The following is a 19602-nucleotide window of genomic DNA, read 5'->3' as shown; positions in this document are numbered from 1 at the left end:
ACCTTTGGCATTGTAGGCTTGGTCATATTGGAGAGAAAAGAATTAACAAGTTGTACAAGGAAGGGTACCTTGACAAATATGATTTTGAATCATATCCAACTTGTGAATCTTGTCTCAAAGGAAAAATGACCAAATCTCCATTTACTGGAAGTGGAGAAAGAGCTTCTGAATTATTGGGACTAATTCATACAGATGTTTGTGGGCCCATGAAAATTCAAGCTAGAGGTGGATATTCTTACTTCATCACCTTCACTGATGATATGTCAAGATATGGATTTGTGTATCTTATGAAACACAAGTCTGAATCTTTTGAAATGTTCAAAAGGTTCCGTAGTGAAGTTGAGAAGCAGACTGGTAAAAGTATCAAAGTACTAAGGTCTGATAGAGGTGGAAAATATCTTAGTGAAGATTTTACCAGATATATCAAAGAGAATGAGATTCTTTCACAGTGGACACCTCCAGGAACACCACAACACAATGGTATGTCTGAAAAGAAAAATCGAACCTTATTAGATATTGTAACGACCCAACAGGTCGTTTCAGACATTTACACTCCTTTCAACTATTTTAAGTCTTAAATATCCTCCTATGATGTATTATGACTTGTCTGCATTGTCAGTTTTGATTTTCAACTATTTCGGAGTCAGTTTGAAAGAATGAAATTTAAGATTCAAAGCTTAAGTTTAAAGAGTTGACCGGAGTTTGACTTTTGTGCAAACGACCCTGGAATGAGTTTTAATGGTTTCAATGGCTCTATATGATGATTTTGGAGTTAGGAGTGTGTTCGGATATTTATTTCGAAGACCGTAGAATAAATTGAAGCATTTTGGCAAAAGTTGGAAAAATAGAATTCGGAAGTTTGCTCGAGAGTTGGCTTTTCGATATTTGGATCGAAATTCAATTCCAAAAATAGTAATAGCTTCGTTATGTCATTTATGACTTGTGTGAAAAATTTGATGCCATTCCGGATTGATTTGATAGGTTTTGGCATCAAATGTAGAAGTTAGAATTTGTTAGTTTCTGTGAAGCTTGAATTGGAGTGTGATTTGTGTTTTATTCAGGGTTTGATGTGATTTGAGACATCAACTAAGTTTGTATGATATTTTAGGACTTGTTGGTATAATTGGTTGAGGCCCCGAGGGCCTCAGGTGAATTTCGTATGGGTAACAGAGTTGGATTTGGGCATTTCAAGAACGTTTCAACGCGTTTCTTCAAGAATAAGTGGTATCACATTAAGAAAATGAGCTCCAAATTCTGTTTTTACTGAAGCATTAGATCCGTATCGAAATTTCGGAGTCATAGCAAAAAGAATCGTCGAATTCGGATGTCGTATGAGAGAGTTATGCCCATTTTCGTGTCGGAAAAAATTATTTCCCATCGCCAGCGCCCAGGGTAGCGTTGGGCGCTATCCCTGGTGCCAGGATTGTTTTAGCTACTGGAACCAGCGCCACAGGCAGCGCCCAGTTCCACCTGTGGTGCCCGAATGGTAAAATGCTATAAAACGGGGGTTTCGGCCATTTTTACACATTGGGAGCTATGGTGCTCGGTTTGGGCGATTTTCAGAGGCAAACTTTACCACAAAACTTGGGGTAAGTGTTCTTAACTCCCTTGTAATTATATTCCATGAATTAATCTTCATTTTTGGGGTTAGATTATTGATATTTCAAGAGAAATTTATGGAATTTTCTAAAATTCCATAAAATGAATTTTCAAGATTTGTACATCGATCCGGAGTCGGAGTTGAGTAAAATTAGTATGGTTGAACTCGTAATTGAATGAGTTGTCGGATTTTATAAGTTTCATCGAATTCCGAGACGTGGGCCCCACTGTCAAAGTTTTGAGCGGACTTGAGAATTTTCATAAATTGTTAAATTGTAAGAATTGGAGTATGTTTTGATTAATTTGCACGTTGTTTGACTAGTTTTGAATCGTTTGGCTTGAAATTGAGGAGATTGGAAGGCGTTCAAAGGTTGATACGCATATAATGGAATTTTCGGAGTATTGTTAGCTTACTCGGCATTGGAGTCGGCTTGTTCAAGATACGTAACTCTTTTAAACTTAGTGTTGAGGGTATGAAACCCCAAATTATGTATTATGTGATTGATGTTGAGGTGAAGCACATGCTAGGTGACGGGCGTGTGGGCGTGCACCCTGTGAATGGTGACTCTGTTGTTTCCAGGACACTGTATAGTGGTCCTACTTTATTGATATCTATGTTTTCACCATGTGATAAGTAAATTGAGTTGTATATCATGCTAGATATCATGTTTAGGCTTTATGCCGATATAGTTGGGACCCATAGTGGTCGTTTATTGCTGTCATCTCACTGATTTCATTGATATTTCATACTCAGTCATATTCATTTATTCATATAATATCTCAGTCTCAGTTGTTATTATTAATACATGATATCATCATTTTTGGGTTGATTTTCATGACATTTTGAGCCCGAGAGACTGGAGAGATTGATGAATGAGTGAGGCCGAGGGCCTAACTGTGAGGATGATTATGGGATTGGACTGCACGCCGCAGCATGTTGTTACTGATTTATGATTGAGTGAGGCCGAGGACCTGATTGATTTATGCCACGAGATGGCTTGTTATAGCGCTTGGGCTGAAGGAGCCCCTCCGGAGTCTGTACACACCCCCAGTGAGCGCAGGTACCTACTAAGTGCGAGTGCCGAGAGACTTGGGAGGATTGAGTGATTGTGAGGCATGAGTGACTGTGAGGATTGAGTGACTGGGAGGACTGAGTGACTAAGAGGATTGAGTGACAGGGATGACTGAGTGAATTGATACTCTAAGAGTATGCATATGGTTTTGGTCACTATTTTGCATTGCATTGGCATGTGCATTGAAATATAGGCATAGAGATGTACTTTCCTCATGCCATTTGAAAAATGAAATCTACTATTTTGAAAGAAAGTTTTATGGGAAAGATCATAGTTTTCAGACTTACTCATATTTTGGTGATTTCAGTGAAAAGAATTGAGTTTTACTATTATACTTGAAAAGAAAATATTTTTTTGGAACTGTGAACGAGCTGAGCATTTTATTATTGAGTTATTCCTTGTGATGCTTTAATTATATTGTTATGAGATGTTATTGGATATTGGTGTGGACTCTGACCTTGGTACAAGCTCGTCACTACTTTCAACCTAAGTTTAGGTTTGTTACTTTTTGAGTACATGGGGTCGGTTGTACTCATACTACACTTCCTGCACATTGCGTGCAGATTTCGGATGTCGACGTTGCTGTGTTCGATGGGAGCTGACTTGGAAAATGTACCGGCATCCCAGTTGTAGCTGCCTCTTGTTCATGGTAGCCTTAGATTCATTAAACTCTGTTTATGTAACTTTTCAAACAGAAGATGTATTTGTTTCATATCAGTTTTGTAAATTCTACTCTTAGAAGCTCATGATTTGTACTACCAGTCCTTGGGAGGTGTATAAGAGATCATTTATTTTTCCTCAGTAATTTATATTATATTTGACTTGATGAGTTGGCTTACCTAGCAGGATGGGTTAGGTGCCATCATGACTAGTTAGTTTTTGGGTCGTGACAGATTGGTATCAAAGATCTAGGTTCATAGGTTCTACAAGTCATGAGCAAGTGTCTAGTAGAGTCTTGCGGATCGGTATGATGACGTCCATACCTATATTCGAGAGGTTGCAAGGCATTTAGGATAAACTTCCCATCTTTCTTTCCTTATCATGTAGAATTGATTCAGCTTTGAAAGATAACTCTTTGAATTCCTTACACACATGCACATGTGTGCATGTGAGCACTCGGTATCTGTTGTGCATTGAAGGCTTGTAATTCCATAAACGAGATTCGAGATGTGTAATTTGATTTTCGATAATGGGCCAGTCTGGAGGACTTGAGGCCAGGTGTAGACCGCAGCTTACGCTCGGTAGTTTTAGTTGTAACAACATGTGTGTTGAACTTATGTGTATGGTAGTGTCCTTATGAGTTGAAATATGTGGCTTGATGAGCGGTTGAATGGTGATATGATGAGTACGAGATGACTGCGGGATATGTTCAGATGGTTTGAAAGTGAAAAAGGGACTTTTGAGTATATGACTCCTGTCTCGTTTTTGACGTAGGGTCTCGAGTTATGAATGTGTTGAAGCATCTTTCATGTTGTGAAATTGTGGGACAAATTAAAATTTTAATGTCTTATTGATGAGTCCAAACTCAGAAAGATTAATTGATGGCCTAATATTTGTGGCTGTGAAAGGTCATAGAGAGATGCCAATTTGAAGCTAAACAGGTGGGTTATCACCTGCGAGGTAAACTACAGATGTGTGATCCTTACAATATTATGTGGAGATTTTTTTTTCTTTACTACCGGTAGGGTAGTGGTATTGAGATTTGAATTTAAATTAGTTAAGGAAGTTGACCTGACTGTCACGAGAATGAAGGTGAACTTTGTGGATGATTTGAGAAACCATATAGGTTGTGTTGCACGAGCTTGTGAAGAATTTAATTAAGTTTCACTGTGGTGTTATAGCAGTAAATGAATATGGGTATTGAGAATTTTAGAATGTTTTGACATATGGCTTGGAGCCAAGTAGGGGATCCTACTATTGACAATTCGATTTCATGGTTATATTCTAAATTTAGGTTTTGGCCTGAGACATACTTGTGGATTAGTTATAACTTGCATAGGTTGAGATCGAGGAAGACTAGAATAATGAAATTCCCGAACACGGATTATATTACAATTTATGAGTATATGAAAGTCATGGAATGAGTAAGTTATTAATTGCGAAGAATATAGTGCGTATGGAACATAAAATCGACCGGTGGTGTTAAGGCAGGGTTACTTCTTTGAGTGTTATTGTGCTGACATGTGTCATTTGGCCTATTTGGGCAGTGCAATTTAGATTTAAGCAGAGTAGATGACTCTTGATAGAGTTATAATGGATTTAAAAATGTATATGTAGCAATTGAATTTTTTTGGATTCGTATACCACTAGAACCAATTATTTGCATTGAATGGTATCGAAACTTGCGGTAATTCTGTATGACTACGGATTTCGTATTCCAGTATAAGGGAGGCGAAAGAAATGATTTTAAATTCACCTAAGGTACATTCAAAATGGGTGTTTCGGTTATGGTACTTACGGGGATGCTTAAGGAGAATACAATGGCTTATGGGCCTTAGGGCCATATGGGTTTATGCTGGGATCCTTAGTAGTGAGCTTTGGGTAACGTTCGTAAGTAAGAGTGACGACTTGAGGGTAATTAGGAAAGGAATCAAAGAAATAGAATAACTTGGTAGTGAGTTGGATCAACATGATAATGAATATGATCGGTTCTTGGTGTACTTATGATGTGGTGAGGCTCTATAGAGGCCCATAGTAAAAACAACGAATGTGCTAAACTATTAGCAGGAGTAGAAACCACGACAATTAAGAAATTGCAGCCTTCCAAATAAGAACTGGCCAATCCATGGGTATACCATGAAGTTACAAAGGTTGTACTTGTGAACCAACCCCCTACAATGAAATAGGCACAAGGAAAGAGAAATAGACCGGATCAGCCTACCAACAGTCTTAGTAGAGGTTCAATACAATTTTTAATAAAAGGAACTGAAAACCATAATCGGCCCCTCGGGCAGAACATAAGTCGTAAACACCTCATAACAAGAAAATCTCAGTGGAAATAACAAAAAAAGACAAATCAATGATTAAGTGCTGAACATCTCATAAAAACCAGCTTAAATGATAGTTGTTTAAAAACATTTATTCATCGCTTTCGATAGAGGCTCGGTATAAAGATGAGTGAAAGTAGTCAATAAATCAACATATTCGATAGAAACTCACTTAAAGAGGAGTAAAATTCAATAAGTTCATAAACAGGCCTCTCAGTTCAAGCATCCCTCAGGTGCATGTATATATACCCATCGCCCCTCGGGCTAGCCTCTCAGTCACTCGTGACTCAACTCTTACCAATCAGTACTTACAGTCAGCACTCACGCTCAATAGGTACCATAAAGTAACCGCTGCGGCGCGCAGCCCGATCCATATATCGCTACGGCATGTAACCCGATCCATATATCTCGTTGACGGCGCTCACTGGGGGTGTGCAGACTCCAGAGGGACTCCTACAGCCCAAGCGCTACATCGTTGTGGTGTGCAGCCCGATCCAACATATTGCAGTGACGTGCAGCCCGATCCATAACTATATAATCCTCACAGCCAGGCTCTCGGCCTCTCTCAGTCATTAACCTCATAATCAGACTCTCGGTCTATCTCAGTCATCAACCTCACGATCTCTCGGATCATCAGTAAAACAGGGAACTCAGCCCAAACAGTTTTCATATTTCTAAGAAATAAAGTGATAAATCAGATTTAAACAATAAACAGGTAAAACATGACTGAGGATATGCTTTCAAAACAAATAGAGTGAGGAAAAATAATAAAAATGCCCCTATGGGTCTCAGCAGGTCGGCACAAGGCCCCAAGCATGGCATACAACCCAAACATATAATATCAATCTCTAGAACATGGAACATCATAAGAGTTCAAATCAAATACGCGACTTAACAGTCGTACGGGACGGACCAAGTCACAAATCCCCAACAGTGCACAACTCCACGCTCATCATCTAGCATGTGCGTCACCTCAAAGTAACACAACGATGTGTAATCCGGGGTTTCAAACCCTCAGGACAGTATTTACAATTATTACGTACCTCGAACCGGCTAAATCTCTAGCTCGCGACACCTTTGCCCCTCAAATCGGCCTCCACGTGCGTCGAATCTACCCAAAATCAGAACAAATACATCAATATGCCAAGGGAACAAAGCTCAAGCGAAAACAATCGAAAATACCAAAAATCCCAAAATTAGAAAAACCCGAGCCCCGGGCCCACTTCTCGAAACTCAGAAATTTTCACATCAACGGGTTCCTTATCTCCCCATGAGTTCATTCATATGAAAAACATCAAAATCCATCCACAATTGACCCTTTGAATCCCAAATGTTTGGTGTCAGAGTTGTAAGTCCTTTTTCTTCAATTTTCACCCTTAATTTTCATGATTTCTAGCTCTAATTCATGAAATAATAGCATAGGAACAAGTTTTAGGTCCAAATTCCTTACCTCAATGAAGTTCCCTTGAAATCCCTCTCTCAAATCGCCCCAAAAGCTCCAAAGTTGAGATAAAAATGGTGAAATTGTTCAAAATTCGCGAAGGCCTGAATTTATACTTTCTGCCCAGAACTTTTCGCATTTGCGGCCATTTCGCTTCTGCAGTACCGCATATGCGGCCCTTCTTCCGCTTTTGCGGAAGTTACTTAACTGGCCAACAATCGCATCTGCGATCAAATCCCCACATCTGCGACATCGCAGATGCGACCACTCTAACCGCTTTTGCGTTCTTTGCCCAGTAGGCTCATTTTAGCTTCTGCGACTAATTAACCGCACATGCGGCGCCGCATCTGCGGTCCACAACCCGCAGATGCAAAAATATCAGAAGCAACAAATCTGATGCTGCAACAAAATTCCAATTCTCCGATAACCACCTGAAATCACCCCAAGGCCCCCGGGACCTCAACCAAAAGCGCAAACATGACCCAATACCTTATTCAAACTTGTCCCAATCATCAAAATACCTCAAACAACATCAAATCATCCAAAGCACATCGGATTCAAGCCAAACTTTCTAAAATCTTCCGAATTACGCTTTTGATCAACAACCCAACCAAACCACGTCCGAATGACCTGAAATTTTGCACACACATCCCAAATGACACAACGGAACTACTGCAACTTTTAGAATTTCATTCCGACCTCTATATCAAAAGCTCACCTATCGACCGGAAAACGACGAAATCTCAGTTTCGCCAATTCAAGCCTAAACCTTCCACGGACTTCCAAAATGCATTCCGATCACGCTCCTAAGTCATAAATCACCTAACGGAGCTAACCAAATCATAAAAATTTCAATCCGTGATCATATACAAACAAGTCAAATATTGGTCAAACCTTTCAAATTTAAAGCTTTAAACTGAGAATTGTTCTTCTAAATTCGTTCTGATTTCCCTGAAAACCCAAACCAACGATTTACACAAGTCATAATACATTACACAAGGCTAGTCATGCCCGAGAACTGGCGATCAAAGTGCAAACGCTCAAAATGACCGGTCGGGTCATTACATCCTCCCCCACTTAAACATACGTTCGTCCTCGAATGTGCCCATAGTTTATCCAAAAGATAATCAATTGCTGAATAACCTCAGCATGCACATACCCGGGGGTGATCCCACGTCACCCTATCTCACATAGGTTCGATAACATAATATAACTGAAATGTCACAATCCATCCTAGCCCATAAACCTTAGAACCACATTTCTACTCCTGAAATCATCCACAAGATCAAAATCTCACATCTCTTCTCCGAATAAGCCCAAACTGGCTGTAATAACCCATACCTGCAACCTCAGGTGCAATTACATGGTATACCACATACCTCAACCACTTGTAGCGATAACTTCTAATCACAACAGCTGCACACAACAACCGAATACCGGTAGAAAACCTCTTATCAACTAAAGTCTCATTCCAACACTTCCATATACTGCCAATGATAAATAAACCACACAGTAATCCATAACCATTCCTCAGATCAACCATTCATGAAGCCACTTCTCCTTTGGCAAAAACCGTAGCAATTTCTGAGCCAAACCTCGATATTATCCTTCCAACATGCTGAAATCGAATTCGTTTGTATTCATTAAATACCCCAACGATCTCATCTAATCCAACACAATTACTCTGGTGACATGACACATCGATACAGGCGGAAGTCGCAACTTGTGCAATCCGCGCACCAATAAGCAAAAATCCGAACATACTCAAATCATGAAAATGACTCAAAAGAAAGAGCTGTACCGCAAGCTCACTAGTATCACCACACACAATGCTGAGAACTCGTCACACATCATAGAAACAGAACACACGAATCTAACCCAAAGGGTTATACCTCCACATAAGTTCGCTGCAATGCGCGACCCTATCCAAACACTGGTCCACATGAGACACCACAAGTCACTATGCTCAAAATCGACAACCATGCGCAATATGATGTTTGAAACTAAAGCAATCATCATAACCACCGCGAAGCAAATAACATACACCACACAAACCTGAAAGGACATAACTGATACACCATTCACCGAGCAACACCCAATCACCCTTTCTGCTCAACTTTTACTATTAAACCTCAATAGAACCGCACCACATGTGTCTATAACCAACAAATCATAACGCCTCGCAACCCAGCAAGGTAGCTCATGGATCACCTCCCAACTCAAATATCCCCATAGTAATTGAATCAACACATCTTTCACCAAATGGCAACTCGAAGTCAACAAAGCCGTCTCGATGCAGAACATACATCCCTATGGGCCTACCAATGAACCACGCATCAACTCTTGTCACCCACAACAGATAAATAATCCTCCGAAGGTTCACAATGACTGGATCATGGCACATACTAACATCTGATTTACTTACCCACATTTTGCTATCCACGACCACGAGTTAACTTGTATATGAGAACTTCCAGTCTCCGAGTCCATAAAGCACACGAATTACCATATCTGATCCCAATTCCGCCGCTCACATATATAACACACCTCTAGTACTCCATCATTCCACGAGAGATACTTTAAAATTCTTCTGTGATGTCAAGCAAACTCGAATATCAGTAGTCGATCTGACAAGAAGTGCTGCAATACTACCAAAGTACCATTAACTTAATCATATTGCCTTTTCCTGAAACATATACCATCGTCAAATCACCTCAATTGGCATTACCATTTCCTTAATCAGCTGATGATCATTTCTCTAATTATCTGAAACTGCCCGTGCTGCCTAAGAATTCATGACCTTCCTTTCAAATCTGAATCGTGACCTTACACATGCCAATCTCAATCCCACGCATCATACCGCATAAACCGTACCATCCTAGGATAACATGAGAACTCCATCTCCCTTCCGAGCTACAGACATCTACGTATTCAACTAGTCACAAACTTTACATTGGCCCCATCTAGAAGGAAAATCACTATACATACCATGCTCCTCATGCCCATAGAAAATATACATTTCCAACCGAGGTCGAAACCATCAAGAACTCTCCGAGTTCCCCTTGCACAAACCAGACCTGCCAGGACTGAATCCTTCTAACTTGACCAAGCTACGCAAGCCATCAAAACCTAAGAGCACTACCGTGAAATACCTGTAGAAACTCATTACCTCGTAAACACTCAAGGAACTAATCATATCCTTACCATACCGATCCGGGCCACTACCAAGCTATCCCATCTATCCGAGTTCCCTTCTAACTTACCTTCAACTTGATACTCCTTCTCGCTATAACATCACAATTTCGCAACCCAGACTTACCACACGAGACCCAAGCACAAAACCACACCGTCTAAGATTCATAAGCCGCTGAATACTCTCTTAAATATTCCCAAAAGCACCACAAGAAGTGCTGCAATACTACCGAAGTGCCATCAACTTAATCACATTGCCTTTTCTTGAAACATATACCATCATCAAATCACCTCAATTGGCATTACCATTTACTTAATCATCTGATGATCATTTCTCTAATTATCTGAAATTGCCCGTGCTGCTTAAGAGTTCATGACCTTCCTTTCAAATTTGAATTGTGACCTTACACGTGCCAATCTCAATCCCACGCATTATACCGCATAAACCGTACCATCCTAGGATAACATGCGGACTTTATCTCCCTTCCAAGCCACAGATATCTATGTATTCAACTAGTCACGAACTTTCTATTGGTCCCGTCTAGAAGGAAAATCACTATACATACCATGCTCCTCATGCCCATAGAAAATATACATTTCCAACCGAGGTCGAAACCATCAAGAATTCTCCGAGTTCCCCTTGCACAAACCAGACCTGCCAGGACTGAATCCTTCTAACTTGACCAAGCTACGCAAGCCATCAAAACCTAAGAGCACTGCCACGAAATACCCGTAAAAACTCATTACCTCGTAAACACTCAAGGAACTAATCATATCCTTACGATACCGATCCCGGCTACTACCAAGCTATCCCATCTATATGAGTTCCCTTTTGACTTACCTTCAACTTGATACTCCTTCTTGCTATAACATCACAATTTCGCAACCCAAACTTACCATACGAGACCCAAGCACAAAACCACACCGTCTAAGATTCATAAGCCACTGAATACTCTATTAAATATTCCCAAAAGCATCACCTTCAAAATACTTTACTCTGAAGAGACTTCCTACGAATATAAATCCGTTACCTTTACCTTCCTGATACTGATACATGGAATCCCATAATTAATATAAAAAATACCACAAGTCTTGACATCTTCTAATGAAAACTCAGTTCCTAGCCACACATACAACTTGAAAATACCCATTTGTTACATGTAAAATCGTGAACACATTAGAACCATTCCCACGAGTTATTCACTCTACTCAAACTGCAATTAGCCTGATCGAACGAACCGAACAACCCGTGCCCCGTTTGCACTCTGACACCACAGAGTGTGACATAATTCTGTTACAACCAAGCAACTCCCTGATCTATGCACTGAACATCCTTTACCAACAATGACTCAAAACATCCCGTGATTATCGCACACTTGTGAAGCATCCTATACCCTTTGTTAAGAAGTTTCCTTTACTCGAGCCATCCTCGCTCTCAACCCCCATAGGCCATAACTGATTCGCCTAAACGCCTCAAACTGGAACCGACATAGCATATAACCGTGCATTTAACTAATCAATAGCAAACTCCCCCACTTGGCTCGAAGCCATAGATCAACATACACTCAATAACTCATAATGCAGGTACTCTATTGATGCCATAATACCATAGTGAGATTAAACTCAAATCCTTTGTAAGCTCGTGAAACCATAGATCATCTAGTACTTTAAACCTTCTACAAATCTCGCATTCATCCTCGCAACAGCCAAGCCCACTCTCTTAAGCGGTAAATCTTCAACACTTATATTTCACTTTGTAAATGAGATCTTCTAGCCGACAACATGAGGATCACACAACCTCAGAACACTCCACAGGAGATAATCCACCTACTTGCCTTCAATTAACATTCCTGTATACCTTCCACCATCACAAACATTGCGTAGTCACTTAACCTTCCTGAGTCTAAACTTATACTGCAACATGAAAATTACTCCACTCACAACTGGGAAACATGAAAAGGTTCTTCACTCACCCATAACTCGGGGCTATACCTCGAATCAAGACGGAATCCAAGCACCTAATAGTTCTTCTATCCTCTAGCAGACCCTTCTCGTCGCTTCCAATTCGTACGGGTACATCTCGTAGTCATAACATACTCAACACATAGCCATCCAGCCGTTGCTCCCACTAATAGGGACAGTACCGGACATATAAGTTCAAAAACATTCGCTCACACAATCAGCACCTCGGTGCTTAAGCCATAGGAAAAGATCTGGCCTCAAGTCCTCCAGACTGGCCCAACATCAACTGACGGAGATCACATCTCGTCCCTCGAGCAGGGAATCACAAGCGCAATGCACATCTGATACTGAGCGCTCATGCACGCATACGAACGCGTGGAAGGAATTTCAAGAGTTACATTTCAAGCTGAATCAAGGACGCACGATATGAATTCAAGAATGTGAAGTTTTCCTAAAGGTTCTACAGCCTTTCGAGGATAAATACAGACGTCTCCGTAACGATCCGCGAGACTCTACTAAACCTGCTCATGACTCGTGAGACCTGTGTAACCTAGGATCTGATACCAACTTGTCACGACACCAAACTGGCCCGGTCGTGATGGCGCCTCTCGTGAAGACAAGGCCAGCCAACACAACACCCATATTAACTTTTTAATCATTAAGAGTCATTTTTTAACCTTTAATTAAATAATTTATCATAACATAAGTCTGAATGAACAGTGCGGAAATAACATACAAGCCCAGCATCGGGGTGTCACTAGCCATGAGCATCTAACAAGGTCAGAATACAGCAAAAACAATAAAGATGTACTAAGTACAGAAATGAAAATGAGAGTAAGGAAGCAGTGTTGCGAACGTCGTGCAGCCACCTTGCTAAGTCTGATGACTCCGCGTCTAAGCAACCAACACCCACTACAGGGTTCCGAAATACCTGAATCTGCACACGAGGTGCAGGGAGTAATGTGAGTACTCTAACAAAGTAAGTAACAAGAGTAAATAAAGACTGAGCAGTAGGAAACGATGAATCCACATTTATGTTAAACTCAATAAGCACTACAGGCTTTTAAATCAGAATACGAGTCAATCGCCTCATTTAAAATCCAGCCATTGGTAAAATCATTTAAAAATGCCTTCCAACAGTCTCAGTAGAGGTTCAATACCATTTTTAATAAAAGGAACTGAAAACCATAATCGGCCCCTCGGGCAAAACATAAGTCGTAAACACCTCATAACAAGAAAATCTTAGTGGAAATAACAAAAAAAGTCAAATCAGTGATTAAGTTCTGAACATCTCATAAAAACCAGCTTAAATGATAGTTGTTTAAAAACATTTATTCAACGCTTTCGACAGAGGCTCGGTATAAAGATGAGTGCAAGCAGTCAATAAATCAACATATTCGATAGAAACTCACTTAAAGAGGAGTAAAAATAATAAGTTCATAAACAGGCCTCTCAGTCCAAGCATCCCTCAGGTGCATGTATATATACCAATCGCCCCTCGGGCTAGCCTCTCAGTCACTCGTGACTCAACTCATACCAATTAGTACTTACACTCAGCACTCACGCTCAATAGGTACCATAAAGTAACCGCTGCGGCGCACAGCCCGATCCATATATCACTACGGTGTGCAGCCCGATCCATATAGCTCATCGACGATGCTCACTGGGGGTGTGCAGACTCCGGCAGGGCTCTTACAGCCCAAGCGCTATATCATTGCGGCGTGCAGCTCGATCCAACATATCGTTGCAGCGTGCAACCCAATTATAACTATATAATCCTCACAACCAGACTCTCGGCCTCTCTAGGTTATTAACCGCACAATCAGACTCTCGGTCTATCTCAGTCATCAACCTTACGATCACTCGGACCATCAGTAAAACAGGGAACTTAGCCCAAATAGTTTTCATATTTTTATGAAATAAAGTGATAAACCAGATTTAAACAATAAACAGGTAAAACATGACTGAGGATATGCTTTCAAAACAAATAGAGTGAGGAAAAATAATGAAAATGCCCCTAAAGGTCTCAGCAGGTCGGCACAAGGCCCCAAGCATGGCATACAACCCAAACATATAATATCAATCTCTAGAACATGGAACATCATAAGAGTTCAAATCAAATACGTGACTTAATAGTCATACGGGACGGACCAAGTCACAAATCTCCAATGGTGCACAACTCCACGCTCGTCGTTTAGCGTGTGCGTCACCTCAAAGTAACACAACGATGTGTAATCCGGGGTTTCAAACCCTTAGGATAGTATTTACAATCATTACTTACCTCGAACCGGCTAAATCTCTAGCTCACGATGCCTTTGCCCCTCAAATCGGCCTCCACGCGCGTCGAATCTACCCAAAATCAGAACAAATACGTCACAATATGCCAAGGGAACAAAGCCCAAGCGAAAACAATCGAAAAATACCAAAATCCCGAAATTAGCAAAACCCGAGCCCCATGCCCACTTCTCAAAACTCAAAAATATTCACATCAACGGGTTCCTTATCTCCCCATGAGTTCATTCATATGAAAACATCAAAATCCATCCACAATTGACCCTTCGAATCCCAAATGTTTGGTATCAAATTTGTAAGCTCTAGTTCTTCAATTTTCACCTCTAATTTCCATGATTTCTAGCCCTAATTCATGAAATAATAGCATAGGAACAGGTTTTAGGTCCAAATTCCTTACCTCAATGAAGTTCCCTTGAAATCCCTTTCTCAAATCGCCCCAAAAGCTCCAAAGCCGAGATAAAAATGGTGAAATAGCTCAAAATTTGCGAAGGCCTGAATTTATACTTTCTTCCTAGAACTTTTTGCATTTGCGGCCATTTTATCGCTTCTGCGGTACCGCATATGCGGCCCTTCTTCCGCTTCTGCGGAAGTCACTTAACTGGCCAACAATCGCATCTGCGATCAAATCCCCGCATCTGCGACATCGCAAATGCAGCCACTCTAACCGCTTCTGCGGTCTCTGCCCAACATGCTCATTTTCGCTTCTGCGACTAATTAACCGCACATACGACGCCGCATCTGCGGTCCACAACCCGCAGATACGAAAATATCAGAAGCAGCAAATCTGAAGCTGCAACAAAATTCCAATTCTCCGATAACCACCCGAAATCACCCCGAGGCCCCGGGACCTCAACCAAAAGCACAAACATGACACAATACCTTATTCAAACTTGTCCCAATCATCAAAACACCTCAAACAACATCAAATCATCCAAAGCACATCGGATTCAAGCCAAACTTCCTAAAATCTTCTGAATTACGCTTTTGATCAAAAACCCAACCAAACCACGTCCGAGTACTTGAAATTTTTCACACACATCCCAAATAACATAACGGAAATATTGCAACTTCCGGAATTTTATTCCGACCTCTATATTAAATTCTCATCTATCAACCGGAAAATGCCAAAATCTCAATTTCACTAATTCAAGCCTAAACCTTCCACGAACTTCCAAAATGCATTCCGATCATGCTACTAAGTCATAAATCACCTAACGGAGCTAACCAAATCATAAAAATTTCAATCCAAGATCATATACAAACAAGTCAAATATTGGTCAAACCTTTCAAATTTAAAGCTTTAAACTGAGAATTGTTCTTCCAAATTCGTTCTGATTTCCCTGAAAACCCAAAACAACGATTTACACAAGTCATAATACATTACACGAGGCTAGTCATGCCCGAGAACTGGTGATCAAAGTGCAAAATCTCAAAACGACCGGTCGGGTCGTTACACATACTTGTGATTTCAATGAAAAGAATTGAGTTTTACTATTATACTTGAAAAGAAAATATTTTTTTTGAAACTGTGAACGAGCTGAGCATTTTATTATTGAGTTATTCCTTGTGATGCTTTAATTATATTGTTATGAGATTTTATTGGATATTAGTGTGGACTCTGACCTTGGTACAAGCTCGTTACTACTTTTAACCTAAGTTTAGGTTTGTTACTTTTTGAGTACATGGGGTCGGTTGTACTCATACTACACTTCCTGCACATTGCGTGTAGATTTCGGATGTCGACGTTGGTGTGTTCGATGGGAGCTGACTTAGAAAATGTACCGGTGTAAATTCTATCAGTTTTGTAAATTCTATTCTTAGAAGCTCATAATTTGTACTACCAGTCCTTGAGAGGTGATAAGAGATCATTTATTTTTCCTTCAGTAATTTATATTATATTGGACTTGATGAGTTGGCTTACTTAGCAGGATGAGTTAGGTGCCATCATGACTAGTTAGCTTTTGGGTCGTGATAGATATGGTTAGATCTATGATGGGGGTTCACTGATCTTCCAATAAATTTAAGGGGATATGCTGAAATAGCAACATACTTACTTAATAATGTTCCCACTAAGTCAGTCTCTACAATACCATATGAGATATAGAAAGGATGTAAGCCTAACCTTAAACATATTAAAGTTTGGGGTTGTCCAGCTTATGTTAAGAGACTACAGTTTAATAAACTTGACTTAAGATCTGATAAGTGTAGGTTCATTGGGTATCCCAAGGAAACAACGTGATATTATTTCTATCACCCTTCTGACCATAAAGTGTTTGTGGCCAGAGGAGAAACCTTTTTGGAAAGGAAATTTCTTTTGGAAGGAAATTATAATGGAGAAATAGAACTTTATGAAGTTCAAGAAACTGATGAATCAACACAATATAAAGATCATGAGACCCAAGTTTAAGAACCTTTATTGGATGTTTTAAAGTTACCAAGGAAGTTGCCATCTTCAATGGTTGAAGTTCAAGAACTAAATGAAGTTCAAGAACAGGTTAATGAACCAGTTTCAAACCAAATTGAACAATAACCAAATCCAGCACAAGGTGAACATATTGTACAAGTACCTCTTAGAAGGTCTACACGAGAATGTCATGTACCAACTAGATTAAATTTAATGGTACAAGATGATGTATCAAATGAGGTTGATCATAATGATGATGACCCTAAGACCTATGAAAAGGCTATACAAAGTTCTGATTATGAGAAGTGGCAAAAGGCCATGGAATCCGAAATGTAATATATGAAGGAAAACAAAGTATGGACTTTAGTTGAACCTTCAAAGGACATAAAACCTATTGGTTGTAAATGGGTTTTTAAGAAAAAGATTGGAGCAGACGGAAAGGTAGAGACCTACAAAGCCCGTCTTGTTGCCAAGGGATATTGTCAGAAAGAAGGAGTCGACTACGACGAGACGTTTTCTCCTATGGCAGTGCTCAAATCTATTCGGATTTTGCTTGCTATAGCAGCATACTATGATTATGAAATATGGCAAATGGATGTGAAAACAACTTTCCTTAATGGTGAGCTAGAAGAGGATGTGTACATGACACAACCTGAAGGTTTCACATCTTCGTCTGATCATAATAAAATTTGCAAGCTACAAAGATCCATTTATGGACTAAAGCAAGCTTCTCGAAGTTGGAATATTCGCTTTAACAAGACAATTGAAAAGTTCAATTTTGTTAGATGCGAAGAAGAACCTTGTGTGTACAAAAAGGCTAGTAGGAGCACAATTATATTTTTAGTGTTGTATGTTGATGATATATTGCTCATAGGGAATGACATACCGGCATTACAAAGTACTAAGATTTGGCTATCTGAACAGTTCTCCATGAAAGACTTGGGAGAAACATCTTATATATTAGGAATAAAGATCTATAGAGATAGATCTAGGAAGTTGCTTGGACTTTACTAGACTTTGTACATTAATACCATTTTAAAGAGGTATAATATGGATAATTCCAAAAGAGGCTATCTACTGATAGGCACTGGAATTACTCTCAGTAGGGAGGATTGTCCCAAAACACTTGAAGAGAGAGAACGCATGAGTAGGATCCCATACGCTAGTGTAGTGGGAGCTATCATGTATACCATGACATGTACACGTCCTAATGTGGCTTATACACTTGGAGTGACTAGCCGCTATCAGTCAAATCTCGGTGAGGAATACTGGAAGGTGGTGAATACCATTCTTAAGTACTTAAGAAGGACTAAAGACCAATTCCTCATCTATGGAGATTCTGAGTTGAAACTTGAAAGTTATACTAATGCAAGTTTCTCTTCAGATAGAGATGATAGCAAATCTATTTCTGGTTATGTATTCATCTTAAATGGTGGTGTGGTGAGTTGGAAAAGTTCCAGACAAGCTATAGTAGCTGATTCAGTGACTGAAGCAGAATATATAGCAGTTAGTGAAGCTGTATGGATGAAAAAGTTCTTAACTGAACTTGGTATAGTTCCTTCAATAGAAGGTGCAGTTCCACTGTTGTGTGACAATACTGGAGCCATTGCTCAAGCAAAAAAACTAAGATCACACCAAAAATCCAAACACGTTCTGTGAAGGTATCACTTGATAAAAGAGATCATTGAACGTGGAGACATCGAGATTCAAAAGGTTGATGGAAAAGAAAATGCTGCAGACCCATTCACTAAAGCTCTTGGTGCAAAGAAGTTTGACAAGCACAAGTGGAAATTGGGAATAAAGTACAAGAGCGATTGGCTCTAGTGCAAATGGGAGATTGTTAGGGATATAGTAGATATGCCCTAGATCCAATATCATATTTGATGATTTGAACATATTTTTGTGAACGTTATTTGATATAAAAATATATGGCATTTGATATTCTTTTATAATAGTTATTATTAATTATTTGATTAATTTAATAAGGTCCTTGATTAAATTTTGAGACTTGTCATCGTGATGGAGATCATGATAATGAGAGTGAAGTCTCTTATAATTTAATCTAAATTTGTTCTTGATCGTAGGATTATTAATTTGGACATTAGTAATCCAGTTAGATCAATATTTATGTGATCGTCTTTATGGGATAAAGATTAATTGATCTCATTAACTAAATTACATAGATAGATGATGCATATTGAGATATGATCATTGAACCGACTCATTGGATAATTCCTAATTGTTAGAATTACCATAAACTGTCAATAGAATATTCTCTTGAAGAATGTAATGTAAAAGTTTTCTTTGACCTGAGATCGTTATAGTAATTGACAAGTTATTTATTGTGCTTTGATACCGGACACCTATGGCCCTAGGGCGATAGTTTAAAGGATATTGAGCATAATTAAATGCTTGTAGAATTAATGATTGATCAAAATGGAATCTGTCAACTCTTGATAATGAGTTTAAGCTCCATGTTGTCATGAATTATAAATGACCCAATTAAGACCTTGGCCATGGCAATTGAATGAAAGAAGAAATGAGTTTCTTAGGTCATTCGATGTTCAATTATAATTGACATGAACACATAGTTTGTCGCCTATTAGGATTTGACAGTTGAACCATATCCTAGGGTGACTCGGAGCTATAAGG

At 39.6% G+C, this 19602-nt stretch overlaps 1 protein-coding gene across 1 annotated transcript; it reads left to right on the top strand.

Moving 5' to 3' along the window:
- Window positions 1-18000: 18000 nt before the first annotated feature.
- LOC138890250 (secreted RxLR effector protein 161-like) lies at window positions 18001-18774 on the top strand. Its single transcript, XM_070173621.1, has 2 exons — window positions 18001-18520; window positions 18629-18774. Exons 1-2 carry the CDS (start codon window positions 18001-18003, stop codon window positions 18772-18774), a joined length of 666 nt encoding a protein of 221 aa, XP_070029722.1.
- Window positions 18775-19602: the final 828 nt, after the last annotated feature.

This window comes from Nicotiana sylvestris, chromosome 4, assembly GCF_000393655.2.
Source record: "Nicotiana sylvestris chromosome 4, ASM39365v2, whole genome shotgun sequence".
Taxonomy (NCBI): domain Eukaryota; kingdom Viridiplantae; phylum Streptophyta; class Magnoliopsida; order Solanales; family Solanaceae; genus Nicotiana; species Nicotiana sylvestris.
This window is presented reverse-complemented; position numbering and strand designations above follow the sequence as displayed.

Bases quoted from the DNA above. Each gene is read 5' to 3' on its own strand.
- LOC138890250 (XM_070173621.1), top strand. From the start codon at position 18,001: ATGGATAATTCCAAAAGAGGCTATCTACTGATAGGCACTGGAATTACT. The intron at 18,521-18,628 runs GTGCAGTTCCAC...ACTTGATAAAAG, and splicing joins TATAGTTCCTTCAATAGAAG to AGATCATTGAACGTGGAGAC.